General features: G+C 38.0%; 1 protein-coding gene and 1 pseudogene across 2 annotated transcripts in view; one reads left to right on the forward strand and one right to left on the reverse strand.

The window, feature by feature from the left end:
- Nucleotides 1-15464, forward strand: part of LOC119730461 (gamma-secretase-activating protein-like) — a 29592-nt gene extending 14128 nt beyond the window's left edge. The window contains exons 18-22 of one of the 2 annotated variants that reach the window (XM_038203379.1): nt 134-318; nt 1304-1391; nt 2141-2209; nt 2449-2529; nt 14982-15464. In XM_038203379.1, the coding sequence (XP_038059307.1) occupies nt 134-318; nt 1304-1391; nt 2141-2209; nt 2449-2529; nt 14982-14995 (437 nt within the window). In that variant the 3' untranslated portion in view covers nt 14996-15464. Of the gene's footprint in view, nt 1-133; nt 319-1303; nt 1392-2140; nt 2210-2448; nt 2530-3866; nt 5856-14981 lie in introns of those variants that run through there. The other variant, XM_038203378.1, reaches the window with a different exon arrangement.
- Nucleotides 5990-7783, reverse strand: LOC119730463 (annotated as a pseudogene).
- Nucleotides 15465-16356: the final 892 nt, after the last annotated feature.

Raw genomic sequence — 16356 nt, forward strand, 5'->3', positions numbered from 1 at the left:
TGTAATACATTGTTAACATTGACCAATGTCATGAACAAAAGTTAGTAGAGTGCTTATTCACAAGTATAATGTCAGTCTTCAGAAACAAAGGGCATACTGAATGATGAGGACATCTTTTGTTCTCTGTTGTCAGGTTTTCAGACGTTCTTCACAATCCAAGGCTTTCGTTGCTTGGAGCCGGCCATGTTCCTTCAGTACGTAGACCACGGCATCTTACGTCTTACTGAAGAGTTCATGACCCGGCTCATGCAAGAAGTGCCAGATGACACCGAAGAGCAAGTCAACATGAAGATCCAAATCCTGACAAGACTACCCAAGGTTGGTACTAAAGACACCGTAATAAATCTAGACCAGACCTTTGTTTATTCCAGTTGGCCCCACTTGACTGCTCATAGACAGTGATCTGTAAGGTTTGTAAGTTTCTGTGTAATTCCAACCAATCAAGCAACTCAGTTACATGTATTTGCCAGGACTGGGGTCAAAGCACGCAACGTAAAAGCATATAAATAAATAAATGTGGGGCTAATTGTCCGTAAAGCAGAAGCTAAATGGCGAAGGACGCAGCTACAATGCGGTCAAGCTAAAGGCATGTCCAGGTGCTGTAGACAGCAGCCATATGGCCTACATCTTTACCACAGAGCACAACCAGATCTAGAGCGTTGATTTTTGCATTCTAGGTGTTATGCAGTCTATGTGTTATTGTGATGTCTGTGGTTTGAATCTTAGATTAGAGATTGGAAAGAGGTTCAATGTCATGCTATCGGCTGATGTTGATGTTTAGGATAATGTTTTCAAGAGGCCCCTGATTAAACAGTAAAGCAACTAAAAATGTGATCCCCCACAAAATCTGGTCAAAGTTGGCAAATGTTGTTTTTTAGGTTTAGGCATTTTCAATTTCCTGAGGTTTTCTGTTTTTAAATGATACATGATTTTCATAGATACTGCAATGAGACGACATCATGCCTTGGAGAAAGCCAGCCAGTGATAAAAGCCTGACAACCTATTAATGAGATAAACAAGCATACTGAAATGCTTTTTGTGTTCATTAATCGACCAAAAAACACACTTCTGTTTAATGGATCATTTTCATTTGGGAGGTTGTAAATTTATACAATTTTTGATACAGAAAATCGTGAAACCTTAAAATGGTCAATTCCACCCCAAACTGACTTCTCGTGCCTTTTGTGCAAAATAACTTCTGCTACTCTCTCTGGTTTTTAGAAGATGTCATGTCTGAGAAGGCTTATCACGACACAGTCACCACTTCACCAGGCTAACCTTTGTACCGTTTTGTGGTTTGCAGGGTTCAGTGCAAGTGTTGCAACGTTGGAATCATCCAATCAGCATGGAGTATCTGGCTCAGCAGTACGTAGCTGAAACACTCAAAGAGGGTAAGTTTATGAGTTTACCACCACCCCCATACCACCCCCCCCCCCTCCCCAGCCATAAAATCACAATCTGTGAGAATTGAACATCTGATTGGCTGGATTGATGGCTGAAGGACTGCGGACAAGAATTGAGAACAGTCAGGGTTTCCAGCCACTCTGGAAATCAGAAAACCTTGAAAATCAGTTGAAAATCAGGGAAAACTCGGGGAATTTGACAGTGACCTTTAATACAGGAAAAGGTTTTTGCCAGTTTGGAATACGTGTGTCTTGTGCCATTAGGATAAGCTGATTGGTTGTGTCTGTTGTGAATGCTTCATCTCAAATTGCAAGGTACGACCTTCAAATTAATTTGAGCTTAGAAATGGGTGCAAATCACACCACAACAAACTGAGGTAACACACTGAGTATACAGTGTCTATACATCGGTGAAGGGCAAAACCTAGCTTGAATAACAACACAGGAGAATGAAGTTCACTGCACTGGAATTGATTCAAGCTTATTTAACTTTGTTCTGCAAGGCATAGCTAATAAACAACGAAAAGTTATTAGAATTAATTTGCCTGTTTCCATATTTGATACAAAGCATGTTGGTACTTCACACATTCTTCATTTCAAACTGAAATCATTCAATTTAAAAAAAACCCTGCAAATTACAACTTTGTATTTTCCTTCACATATGGCATACATGTATTTGGATCCTCTTCAAATGATAAGTGTTGATATACTTTCCTTGTTTATTATTAATTTGACAGAGGGTGTAAGAACGAGTGATTATAGGACTCGATCCTCAAGGAGTGCTTCTCAGAACTCACAAAGCTCAGGTAAAAGAAGGACTTGACATCTTAAAATGATATGATCTCAAAGAAGCCAAGATAAATTCCAATGTTTCAATTGATCAATAAAAGCTTACTGATCACAAGACAGAAAATCTCTTCCGTCCCACGGCACTTTAAACCTCAAAAATATTTACACTTAAAAGATTATTGCAGAGTATCGGCTTAGTTAATTGATTTTAAATCAAGAGGACATAAGTATTTCCTTAACTTTGCTGTAAATTTAGGCATGTCTGATGGGAGTCTAACAGGCATAGCATCCACCTTCCCACCATTGTCTACATTGCTAAGATTACTGGAAGCAAAAGGTAGGTTCCTCAATTTGAAGTAGATGTTCCTGGCAAGGGAGGGAGGATCCTGTTTTTAGTCCAGTTTTCTTGGATCATTTTGTCACATTGCACGTGCAGAGAACAACAGATGGCTTAGTGTGTTTACCACACAGATGAGCGCACACACTCTTGTTTTACTATACTCTCGAGGACAATGCTTTGTGTTTCCCTTTGTCCCTGTAATATAACTCTCTCCCATAGACTAAGCACACAAACTTACTACCGAGGACCATTTCCAACAAAAGACCCAACTCCCGAGGACTGAAAGGAACTGTTGTTCTCCTTTTGTGTGTTGGTCCTCAGGGGGGTTTAAGTAGAACACGTACTAGTGTGCAGTACACCTGCATGCACACAATAGAGGCAGATATGATGCAAAGTCTGTATGAATAGTATTCACCGCATAGAGTATAGGTAAAGAGTGGCAATGATGTTCAAGGATCATACATCTATATCTATCAACATTATCCCTAATATATCTCCCTAGGCATTTTTGCAAGGATGTAACCTCAATCCTGCAAAATCCTCCAACTGCCTGCATGTAAAAAATAGCATAAAGCCTCAATCCTCTAAAATCCACACTATTTCTTATATGTGCTCCTTGGAGGGGTGACCACTGCCTCAATCCTCTGGCAATCACTGTCAATATGTTGAGGCAGAGCCAGTGGCATCCTGGAGCAGTGCTGAGGATTTCAGTAAAATCTGGGCATGAATTTATGCACGGCTGAGCATAAACAACACAAGGTCCAGCCCAAGACCTTGACACAGTGTATCCTCCAAAATCAGCCACTTACTTTTGCCATTACTTTTTGTAACCTCAATCCTGCAAAATCCTCCATTTTGCAAAGACGATTTTGGAGGATTTGGGAAGGTTAGGGTTAATGTGGAGTGCTTGTATACTTTATGCATACATGAGGCAGTCATTAATTAAAGAGCAAATAAAATACCTTCTCCAGAATCTGGAACAAAAGCACCAAGATGCTTGGCTTCCGTGCACAAGATCTGTCCTCTCCTCTCTTAGAACTGTCACCCAATTTCCCCTCACAAATCGAAATATCTATAGATATTTTTCTAAAAGGAAAAAAAACTCATATCCTTTATCGTGTAAAGTGAAACGTCTGGCCACTTAGTGCTACACCAATTGATATGGTCATCACCACACATTGCCAATGGTATAGGACGGAGAAGTAACATTTTCAGAAACGTCGCGGAAGTCAGTCAGTGGTCAGTATTGTGGTGTCTATGCTAGGCGATTCTGAAAAAAGGAGATATACAGACACTACATCTACCTTACTTGTGGGTTTTTTCGCATTGTTCAGATCCCAAGGTTTGGTCTACCATAAAGAGCAGTGACGACAACTCTCCCATTGTTCATCATCTTGACACCAAGTTGGTTGAGAGAGTTGCTCTAAGGCAGTCGGTGGAACAGTATGGGTCAGATCTGAGTGCTGTTTCCTTTTAGAATCGTCAAAAGACCCGGATACGAGATACAGCAAAGAAACAACAATGTCTGACCTCATTTGAGTGCATGTAGACATTGGGAGCGTGCCAATTCAAAGTAAAACAATTATTCTCTTCGTAAAAAAAATTGTTTTAAAATGGTGGCACAAGTTCAGGGATAACTAAATGGACGAAATTTTCTCAAGGTATTCAAATAGGATCTGGGTAACTTTGCTGGCAAAATATTGAAACATTTTGATGTAGAAAGGTTAGATTGCAACCCTGACTGCAGCATTAATGGGCAATTTTGGAAAACAGTAGCTAACAATCCAGGAAATCGCTTCCATTTTCCAATGTTTTGTTTCACACATTAAGTCCCAGTTGGAAAAATGTTATCAGCAGCAGCAAACATGAGTAGACCTGATAGAGATTACGACCCATGGCCTATAAAGGCCAAAAGTGAACCACGGAAAAATGGACAAAGTGTTGAAACAAATATACCAGACAGGTATCAACTGAGCATTTATTGATTCCTCATCTTGCTTGGTATAAGCATAATTCAATATACTCATAGGCCTACAGTTGGCCAAGGATTTGAACATGACACTTTATTTTCTGGTTTATACTAAAGTCACAATTGCCTGTGTCCTGATGGTTGTTGTTTTTACCTTCCTTTTAATGGAAACAAACCTTATGGATTTAAAATTGTAATTAGTTTACGCAAGTATCATGTCCTTCAGTGACATCCTGTCTGATAATATAGTTCGTGCTGTGCAGATTATCAACATATTTGATATACTTTGCAATGTAAATAGTGCAATAATTAAAGTCTTAAATATTGAAATTCTTCTCAAAATATACAACAATCATTGATGGATCCAGACATATATTTTTGTATTAAAGAAACAAAAAAAAGGATGTTTTACTCCGTAAATTACAGAAATTTTCATTATATTCAAATAAAACTGTTTCGAGTAAGTTTATACCAAAATCTAAAATATTTCTACGTATCTTAACCCATTTTTTAGTTAAGAACCTGGATCAATCAGTGATTTAATCAGTGTTTAAAACAAGTTTGTGCAGTCTAGGTGCCATACAACATACATGGTGCTATATATGGTAAATTTGAAGACATTTCTGGCTTAAAAGGTGAATCTATGAACTTATGCAAACTAAGTGTTCATGAGATCATGTTCATCAGCTGCAACAACCAATATTGCCACATTTATTTTACGAAAGAACAATTATTTCTTCTAACATCGTTGCATATACTTACTTAGCCAACACAAAACCAAACTCTATTATATCCAACATAGATTTAAAACACTGATGTTAACAACACTGTACCACTTACGTCACCCTAATAGCTTCCCTTACTAATGTTAGTACCAAACATTTGTGCAACAGCTCAAAAACACATTTTATCCAATACATCTGCGGAGACGTATTTCACAAACAGTGATAGTTTGTCTGTGGTACTGTAGTTCCATGGTGGATGTTCATTATTTTTAAAATCTTCCATAAACTTCAGCGAATATCAATAAAATGTTGTTGCAATTTTTTACAGATGTTTCATTGAACGGCTTTCGAGAATGTAGATATCGCTTTTCAAAGTTTTTTGTATCGAATCAGAATTCTCTGGGGGGGGTTTTACGAGTTAGAGCGAATGATGTACGAGTCATTGACATTCTGACCGATAATTATTTTGTGCCGTGCAATTATTGTCGTATTTAAAATATATCAGTAAATTTTACAAATTGTGTAGTTAATAAACTCTTTCATATTCTAATTAATTCTATATACCCACTAATAAAAACAATCAGTGATGGATCCAGATGACAAGTATCATACTTTTTCATCAACTAAAATGTACATTTGTTGATTACTTTTAATGTTTTCAATTAATTTAAAATAGAAACAGGTACTTTTAAAATTAGATTATGAAAAGCACATTTGTTTCTATATTTCCTCTCAAGAACCTGGATCAATCACTAATCTTATATATTTCTAAAATTATGTACAATGTCTGGTGTAACAATACATGTTTATACATTTTATTAATTCAGTCAGTCCACATTTGATTTGCTTCAACTCACATAAGACGTCTAGACATTGAAAATTTCATCCCCCAAATAGTTAAAAGTAGAACTCTTTTTTATACTTCAAGTACTATATTTTACCATCAGTTCAAGCCCAAATATAAATACATAGTCGATATGATATTTTGATTACAATAACTCAAAAACGAGTAACCAATGTGTACACAGCACTTTACTGATTCATACACCTTGCATGTAGATCATCTGTCACCAATTTCTAAAGGTAGTTACTCAAAACAATGTAGACAAGTCATTACAAAAGCACATTGTAAAGAAAAATCAAACTATGTGTTTGTATCCTTCCAAAGACTACCCTCCCTTTCGCTGAAATATGTACATGTATTTTACATGTCGTGCCACTGCTGTGCACCTTCTGTTACCAATATAATTATAAAGATATCATTTCACGCAGCTGCAAAACTAAGTGTTCTAATTCAGTTGTTGCAAAAACCAAGTCATCACATAAATGAATAGAGCAGTCTTGATGATGATGGTGGTATTAAGTACTTTTACGAAGTATGTCTGAGACACTGCACAGTTGGATAGTGATCTGATTATTTGGACAAAAGAACGATGCTGAAAACGTCCGAGTAGTACCAAGACTGAAGTCTGAATCCTTATGTATTTCGTGCTTTTCTCGTTTACGTTGCATGTCCTAACTTAGTAGAAGTATGCAGTCTACACATATTAGCTTGGTGCTAATGTGGTATTCACGTGACATGTGGCAACGCAGAAGACCACTCGACTATAAACTGTCGTATACATGTATAAATGTAAGCAAGTGAACATCGTGCTAATTATTCATCAACTTCTGATCCTAAAATACTATTGCCAAATGTTTCTTTAGACATTTGAATGCACATCTTTTGTTAACAATTATTTGATCAAATACAACCAACCCATGTTGATATTTTGAAGTGTTTTGTTAGTCCAAGGTTGGTTTCAAATCTACTTTTAGTCACACTTTTTACAAAGGTTTTATTTTCATAGAACAGCTTTTGAGACTGTAGAAATTGCTCTTCCAACTCCGCCATACAACGTGATCCGCAAATTGCCCTTGCCCATACCTTCCATTTAAATTTGATTGATAACATGCCTCATACCACCACGCCCCTTTGTGCTGTCTAGCACAGGAAACCCCATACATGTATATGTCATTGTCCCTGTCTTTAGTTGAAAACATCATTCCATCGTGGTATGTGAGCGAGTCTCCTGCAGTGCTGCGGGTATTGTATGAGTTGACTTGGAGTGTGTAGTTGTCTCCATGAATCTGAAAGTCGTCATATTCAGCCCAGGCTGTGTATTCTCCCAGTCCTCTAAGTCAATTCGTAGTTGCCACTTACCGTCAGTCTCAGTCAGGCTGCGTAGGTTGTCATTCCCAAGCCAGAACTCACCAGACAAGCCGCCAAAGCCAACCTGGTAGTCAGCCCAGTTGCGGTAGAAGTCAACGCTGCCATCTTGACGCCTCTGAATGACGATCCATCCTCCTCCATCAGTCGCCATGTCACAGTAGACCTGCAGCCCATCCTTGCATCCAGCTGGGAATATCGTGTAGATACCACTCACATTATGACCAGCTTGAAGGACCTCATCACAACCTCTGAACTGAGGCACCGAGAAGAGAGATGTGTCTACATCGTCATCAAAGTACACACTGCCGTAGTGTGTAATGAAATCAGCAGGATTGTGCATCCTTGTCAGATTGTTCATTTGACAAACTTGATCTGTTTTATGATAATTCACAGATCGGCAGTTGTTATCAGCATGACAGTAGCTAACACAGCGGACAGCAGACTTGGCATGTTCCTCTCTAAATGTAGAAGTCTGAAGTGTACGATTGTCTGCAGCGATAAAAACACGTTTGCGATGGAAACAGTTATCTCCTTGAAAACCATCAACCAAAACCAAAATTGTAACGATCACCAAACTGATGCTGGGAATCTTGTACCAGGGTCATATAGACATGAACTTTCCATTGCTAAATTATTTTTTTTTCTGTTAAGCAGATGTGAATAAGCCTAGTAGCGAGTTGCTGGAACACCTAGCAGAACAATCCTTGGTAGACGAGCATACAGAGAAGTGTAGGCGCCCAATTGATGCAAAACACTGAAGTGTTCTTGTTACTGTAGTCACAAGCAGATACCACAGTCATATGATCTTGCCAATGGACGTGGGAAAGAGTCATTGGTTGCCTCTGGTCACATGCTAATAGTCATTTTCAAGAATCACAATAAAAACTTAACACTTCGCCTTATCGTCTTACCTCCCTTCATTAATTGTAGGCACGCTTGAGACTGGTAATTGAAATGAAGGTGACTTGATGGAATTAGTTACAGATCAACGTTTTTGGGTGCTCAGTCTACACGTACGTATGTCCTTGGCTTATTGTCATTTATTTCGAACGTGGAGCAAGTAAGCGTGGGTCCAATTAAAAACTCCATGATCACAAGAACAAAAAGATAGAGTGGAGCAGTTTACATCTCATTATTTCAATAGGAGTGAAGCATATAGATGGCGTAGTTATTCTTTGATATCTTATGGTCGATTTGCAAAAATAAATCCGCCAAACGTTTTGTCAACGACGTGCAAATATTTAATCCAACATAGCCGAAAAACACCCATTATTTTAACCAAAGGAACGATTTCATCAACAAAACTGCATGTCCAAGTTTACATAGTACCAATTTGTTTATCAATATCAAATATTTCAACCAGCCCAGCATCCCTTATTTTTGCCAAATTCAGGAAGTTAAAGACGTCTTCACTGGTGTAAGTTCTTGCATTCGTTCGGAATATTTTCCCAGGAACTTTAGAACATTATCAAAACGAAATTCGTCACACTGCAATTTCCAAAGGTAAACTTCATTGAGCATCTTTTAAGATTGTAGGGATTGCTCTTCAAAGTGTATTATCCATACCTGTGATTCAAACATTTTCCTTTCCAATATCTTGCGTTTAATTAGATTTGCTACAATCGGCATGTACCTTTACGTTGTCTGGTACAGAGGTTGGGGCTTATATCATTGTCTGTGGCTTTTGTTGATCTCATCATTCCATTGTGATAGGCTTGTATTGTTTTTTTGTAACAAGAAGGCACAAGGCCATGAATATAGCAGCTACATCTACAACAAGCAAAAGTGACAGGATTTAACAACAAAGAAATAAACTTTTGACCACTCGCTTCAATTGAAATAAAATATAACAATGGAAAAGCCGCACTTTGGAAAAGAGACCGTTTTCGGTAAATTATCAGTTTACACGTTTGAAAATGAGATCGGAATAAATATTTTCATGATTGTTAAATTATTAAATGGTTGCATTGTGTTAGCAAAAACGTATTTAATCATGTTATAAAGTTTTAATACATGTAATGCTTTTTTACCACAAAATCTCCATTGTTTATATAATTTATATTTCTTTTACCACTTAGGTTTTATCTTCAAAGAACATCCTTTAAGACAGTAGTGATTCCATTTCCAGGCTTGCCAAATTATTCCATGATAAGCTCCGTGCTTTTGCCCATGTAAGCCATTTAAGTTGCAATCATAACAATCTTTGTACCACCACGCCCCTTTACGGAGTCTGGCACAAACTCTTGAATCTTTGTCATTGTCCCTGTCTTTAGTTGAAAACATCATTCCATTATGGTATGTGAGCGAGTCTCCTGCAGTGCTGCGGGTATTGTATGAGTTGACTTGGAGTGTGTAGTAATCTCCATGAATCTGAAAGTCGTCATATTCAGCCCAGGCTGTGTTATTCTCCCAGTCCTCTAAGTCAATTCGTAGTTGCCACTTACCGTCAGTCTCAGTCAGGCTGCGTAGGTTGTCATTCCAAAGCCAGAACTCACCAGACAAGCTGCCAAAGCCAACCTGGTAGTCAGCCCAGTTGCGGTAGAAGTCAACGCTGCCATCTTGACGCCTCTGAATGACGATCCATCCTCCTCCATCAGTCTCCATGTCACAGTAGACCTGTAGCCCATCATTGAATCCAGGTGGGAATATCGTGTAGATACCACTCACATTATGACCAGCTTGAAGGACCTCATCACAACCTATGAACTGAGGCACCGAGAAGAGAGATGTGTCTACAGCGTCATCAAAGTACACACTGCCGTAGTGTGTAATGAAATCAGCAGGATTGTGCATCCTTGTCCGATTGTTCATTTGACATACTTGATCTGTTTAATGATAATTCACAGATCGGCAGTTGTTATCAGCATGACAGTAGCTAACTACGTATATGCTGCATTCTTTGCCAAGTTTACAAACCGCTGAGAGATTTGTTGGACTGTAAATAAAAATCCAGTTGTGTGCAGCATCAAACCACCTAGAGCATGTAAGCTTGTACCAGTGTTGGAGTCATGTCCCCAACCTGAGAGCCGAAGCTTTCCAAAATATAAATTATATCACTGTCACAAGATCTTGACATGTACGTGGAGAAAGCTGATTGGCCGCTTCAAGTCACATGTTTAAAACTTTATTGATTCCCTTATCTCCAGCAGACGTATATGGCCTCGGAATCAATATCCGATTGCTGCCTGCGCTCTAGAAATGGTTACAAAATACAATTCAATAAATCTCCGCGACGCAATTTGCATTTTGCACAATTCCGTGCAGTTCACTAAATGGTAATTGACAGGAATTGATTCACACGTCGTATCCAAGGCGTCCTTTGTTACCAGTGAACAGCAGTTTCCCTCCCCTTGCTCTATATTTGATGTATGCTGCTGATCAACCACATATGAGATATTTAAATTTGAGATATCTCAGGCTTGAAGTTTCCTGCAATGTTTAAGTCTTTTTCTTTAATTCCAGTTATCATTACACAGAGATCTAAAATTAAAGGTATAATCCATCATTTGCAGCCATCCGAAAAGTAACTGGCGTAATTATTGTTGAAAAATAAACTTGGTTGAAAGATAGTAAGCGGAACTAAACTCCCTGTGAAATTATTCTTTCTGGGAAGCTGTCATTTTGAAGTAATCAACGAAAGAAGGCCTTTCCAACGGTGCGTTCGTAGGAAAATTAAAATAATTAGTTCGTTTTGTTATTCGGCGAAGCGCGCGCAAGCATTGGCACGACGCACAGGCGCGCGCGGTTGCTATAATTCTTCGGATCAGTGCGCAACGTCGCGTATAGCTGCAATTCAAAACAATTCAAAACATGATTCAGTAACTTTTGATTTGAAATTGAGATCTAAGAATGCTGTTTTTTCTCAGAATATACAGCTGAAGCTTAGCTGAAACTTCATCAGGTTAGTTGTTCAGTATCCTTCATTAGATTTTGAACACTTTTGTTGCTTCAAACGAACAAAATGCACAAATTACAAATGATGGACTATATCTTTAAGGGGTGATTAAAATAAGACACCATTTTCAATTATCATGCTATTTCATGGTTCTGATGGTTAAACAGTGTGTATCAAACCAGGTAGATCGTGCGTCAGTGTTTTTGCTGCTCATTACTTTCTCACTACTTTCGCATGTGTGTGTCGGGTGGTAGAGACACCACAAAGCCGTTATAATAGTAATGAGGTGATACTATTCGCTCGTACCCCCCCCCCCCGACCTGCAGACAGGACACTGGGATACTCTGATGAATTCACGCTCTGATTGGTTGGATTTTGCATCAGGCCATTAGAACATTATTATTTTGCAGCAGCTCGAGATCAGCGCATTCTGGTCTCTTCCTTGATAGGAACAGACCAGCATGCGGGAACATCAGACGTGCAATTAATGCAGCAAATTAGACAGGAATCTCACTAACAATCAAACAATGTTAGTAGAGATGCCAAATTCAAAAAAAAGCACGATGACGTCATCATAAGGGCCCCTTGCGGCACGTCAAAGTAAATTGAACTTTTTAAAATTTATGTAACAGTTGTCAATTTCGTTTTTACTGAATTGCTCCTAGATATTCTTTTCTACAAATGCAAATGACTTTGCGAAGTTTCATGATGTCATCATGACGTCAACAAATCGGAAGTTATTATAGGGAGAATTAGAAAATGATAAATTTTCTGTGTGTTTTTTTTTCAAATCAAATTCATCATTTGATTAATTTGTATCCAGTGAAGATATTCGTGGCATCATAATGGCACGAATATATTTTGTCAGCTGTTGCTGTGACGTCATCGAACTGGAAGTAAGGTGCTATCAATTAATCCATACATTCGTATCATTTATATATTTTCAATAGATTTTTCACTCTAATAATAATAATAAACAAAGAACATTTGTAAAGTGCCGATATCCGCCTAAAAGGCGCTCATGGCGCTTGAGGAGAAAGTCAAGTTAGGATTGTGTGTTGTGAGAGTAAGCTTGTTTGTACAGGTGAGATTTTATGTTTGTCTTAAATGTTGTGATGGATGGAGATGATTTGATAGCCAGAGGGAGTTAGCTCCACGCTCGGGCTGACGCTGCAGTAAAGGATCTGTCACCCAAGAGTGGAGGTCCTGGGCGCATGAAGCATCATGAGCTCACTGGAGCGTAGTCCGGTGCGTGCTGTGGAGTACGGCTGGATGAGCTCGATGAGATACTTCGGGGCATTGTTGTGGAGAATTTCGTAAATGAATAGGCCAAGTTTGTATTTGATTCTGTGTGATATTGAAAGTCAGTGGAGATCTGCTAATACAAGAGTGATCTGAGAATGTTTACTAGTGATAGAGATTAGTCTGGCACTGATGTCTTGTAGTTGCTGCAGTCGTTTAGTTGGTTTAGGTTAATGCCATACAATAGTGAACTGCCCAAGTAATTTTTGAATGTGATGAGTCCTGTATAAACTAATTAAATTTTCATTTTACGAATTTTCAACGGTGACGTCTCAAACCGGAAGTCACGTTTAACTAACATGAAATCTATAAAACCCCAAACGATTAATACTTTGAATTGTTTTGAAGGTACCAGTCCTGAAGACAAGAGGAACGATTGCAATTGGTCAGAGTTGTGTGTTGGGAGCACGAGCTTGTAAACTTGAACCTGATTGGCCAATATTGGCGGGGGCATGATATTCATATTCATGAGCATTGAAATGGTATCTCAAAAGGGATTCCCGAAAAACTTTGTTCAGTCTGATAAGCTTAAACAATGATTTTGAAAATAATTATATTTCAATTTACCAATGCAACAATGTGAATGTGAAAAGATGATAAATAAATTCTTGATATATAATGACAAAAGTCATGTGTTCTATAACCCGTTGTCTATTGTATGACTATTGTATATTATTGTCAAGCACTTTTCAAGAAAAATTGTATCATGATGGTGTTGAAATGAATTATGCTAGGCTAAAACTTCATTTTCCATATTAAAATTTTCTCAGCTATGATAGCTTTTCAAGAAAGATCCCATGGATGTTTGGTACCTTTAATATGCCAAAGTCATGTTTACTGCTCCGCGGTCTTTATTTTATATTTAATTTACAAAACAATTCCTAAGCTAAGAAACACTAGCTCACCTCTTTTCCAATGAATTTCGAAGAGGTAGGGATAAAATAATCTGAATATAACCCTAAAAATCATGTCTGGCTATTGCGCGTATATACGGTACCCATTCTATATGTATACGGTACCCATTCTATATATGTATGTGGTGTGTGCACACATTGTAGCGAATTTCTATACTCTCAATGCTTTGTGTTTCCCTTTGTCCCTATTATACAACACTCTCCCACAGTCTAAGCACACAGCCTCACGATCGAGGACCGTTTTCAACAAAAACTCAACTCTCGAGGACTGAAAGGATTTTTTGTTCTTCCTTTGTGTGTCTGTCCTCGATCGCAAAGCCATGCAAGAGCACCAGTATGTCATGAATAATTCAGTATGTGCTAGGCAAGTCCCAACCAATAAGGAGCGGAAATGTTAATGATATTCTTTTCCACCCTCGGAAAAACGTTTGCAAACGGGTTACACCAAGGATTATCAATCAAAGTTTGTTTGAAGCCTTGGTCACTTTGATTTGTACATTTTCATCAATCTTATTTTTCCCAAAGATTCCTGAAACTAGCCTTGGCGTGTTGTTGTTTTAATATTACCTCTTTATCAGTAATTCCATCTTATGAATGTTTTCTTCAAGGGTTACATGGCATCTCCAAGATACCCATCCTAAATAAGCCATAAGAATTTAATATATGCTTGGAAGAATCCGCTGGGGAGCATGCAGAGACTAATGGCTATTGGGAGTCATTCCAACCCATTTATTTTGCTTATTCTGCTTATAGGTTATTATGCTCATTTGCTTTGAGACGCAAATTCACCAGTCGAATATTTATGAAATTTCAGTAAAATCTGGGCATGAATTTATGCACGGCTGAGCATAAACAACACAAGGTCCAGCCCAAGACCTTGACACAGTGTATCCTCCCAAATCAGCCACACACTTTTGCCATATAACCTCAATCCTGCAAAATCCTCCATTTTGCAAAGACGATTTTGGAGGATTTGGGAAGGTTAGGGTTATTGTGGAGTGCTTGTATACTTTATGCATACACGAGGCAGTCATAAATAAAAGAGCAAATAAAATACCTTCTCCAGAATCTGGAACAAAAGCACCAAGATGCATGGCTTCTATGCACAAGATCCCTCCCCTCCTCTCTTAGAACTGTCATCTAATTTCCCCTCACATATCGAAATATCAAACAGATTTTTTTAAAAGGAGAAAAAAAACCTCATATCCTTTATCGTGTAAAGTGAAACTTCTGGCCACTTTGTGCTACACCAATTGATATGGTCATCACCAAACATTGCCAATGGTATAGGACGGAGAAGTAACATTTACAGAAACGTTTCGGAAGTCAGTCAGTGGTCAGTATTGTGGTGTCTATGCTAGGCGATTCTGAAAAAAGGAGAGATACAGACACTACATCTACCTAACTTTTGGGTTTTTCCCGCATCGTTTAGATCCTAAGGTTTAGTCTACCATAAAGAGCAGTGAAGACAACTCTCCCATTGTTCATCATCTTGACACCAAGTTGGTTGAGAGAGTTGCTCTGAAGCAGTCGGTGGAACAGTATGGGTCAGATCTGAGTGCTGTTTCCTTTTAGAATCATTAACAAGACCCAGATACGAGATACAGCAAAAGAACAACATTGTCTGACCTCATTTGAGTGCATGTAGACATTGGGAGCGTGCCAATTCAAAGTAAAACAATTATTCTTTTGTAAAAAAAAAAAAGTTTTAAAATGGTGGCACAAGTTCAGGGATAACTAAATGGATGAAATTTTCTCAAGGTATTGAAATAGGATCTGGGTAACTTGGCTGGCAAAGTATTGAAACATTTTGATGTAGAAAGGTTAGATTGCAACCCTGACTGCAGCATTAATGGGCAATATTGGAAAACATTAGCTAACAATCCAGGAAATCGCTTCCATTTTCCAATGTTTTGTTTCACACATTTAGTCCCAGTTGGAAAAATGTTGTCAGCAGCAGCAAACAAGAGTAGCTCTGATAGACATTATGGTACATGGCCTATAAAGGCCAAAAGTGAACAACTGAAAAATGGACAAATTGTTAAAACAAATATGCCAGACAGGTATCAACTGAGCATTTATTGATTCCTCATCTTGCTTGGTATAAGAATTATTCCATGCACCACTACACGTGGCTAAGGAATTGAACACCACACTTTATTTTCTGGTTTTTACTGAAATCACAAGTTATCATTTACCCGTGCTCTGATGGATATGTTACCGTTCTAATAATTATAAATATTTTCTTCCACCTTTCCTTTGATGGAAAATGTAATTGAATTGAAATCGGTGTTGATTTATATCAAGAATTGCATGAGTCAGCGACAACCTGTCTAATAAAATATTTGGTGCTGTGCAAGTTTTCGACAAATTTGTTATACTTATCACATGTAATCAGTGCAATAATTAAAGTCTTAACTATTGAAAATATTGTTAAATATACCCTCATCATTGGTGGATCCAGACACTTAATCTTCACTTAAAGAAATAAATGGATTATTTCCTTCTAAAATGAAGGTTATTTTAATTTGATTCAAATAACAAAAGTGCTCCGAGTTTTGTTATCCCACTTTTTATCAAATATTTCCATATTATTTCACTTCAAAAACCTGGATCAACCATTGATTCAGATTTATAAACATACTTGTGCAGTAAAATGTGCCATGAAACATCCATACATCAACACAAAGTAAATTGGTAGAACCACAGTAAATTGACCTCAATTTAAGATAATACTTTCAGACATTGAGAACATTAGAAACCATCTGGCTTATAAATTGGCTATACTCTCATGCAAAATTACTTGT

The sequence above is a fragment of the Patiria miniata genome, unplaced genomic scaffold (genome assembly GCF_015706575.1).
Source record: "Patiria miniata isolate m_02_andy unplaced genomic scaffold, ASM1570657v1 HiC_scaffold_22, whole genome shotgun sequence".
NCBI lineage: Eukaryota > Metazoa > Echinodermata > Asteroidea > Valvatida > Asterinidae > Patiria > Patiria miniata.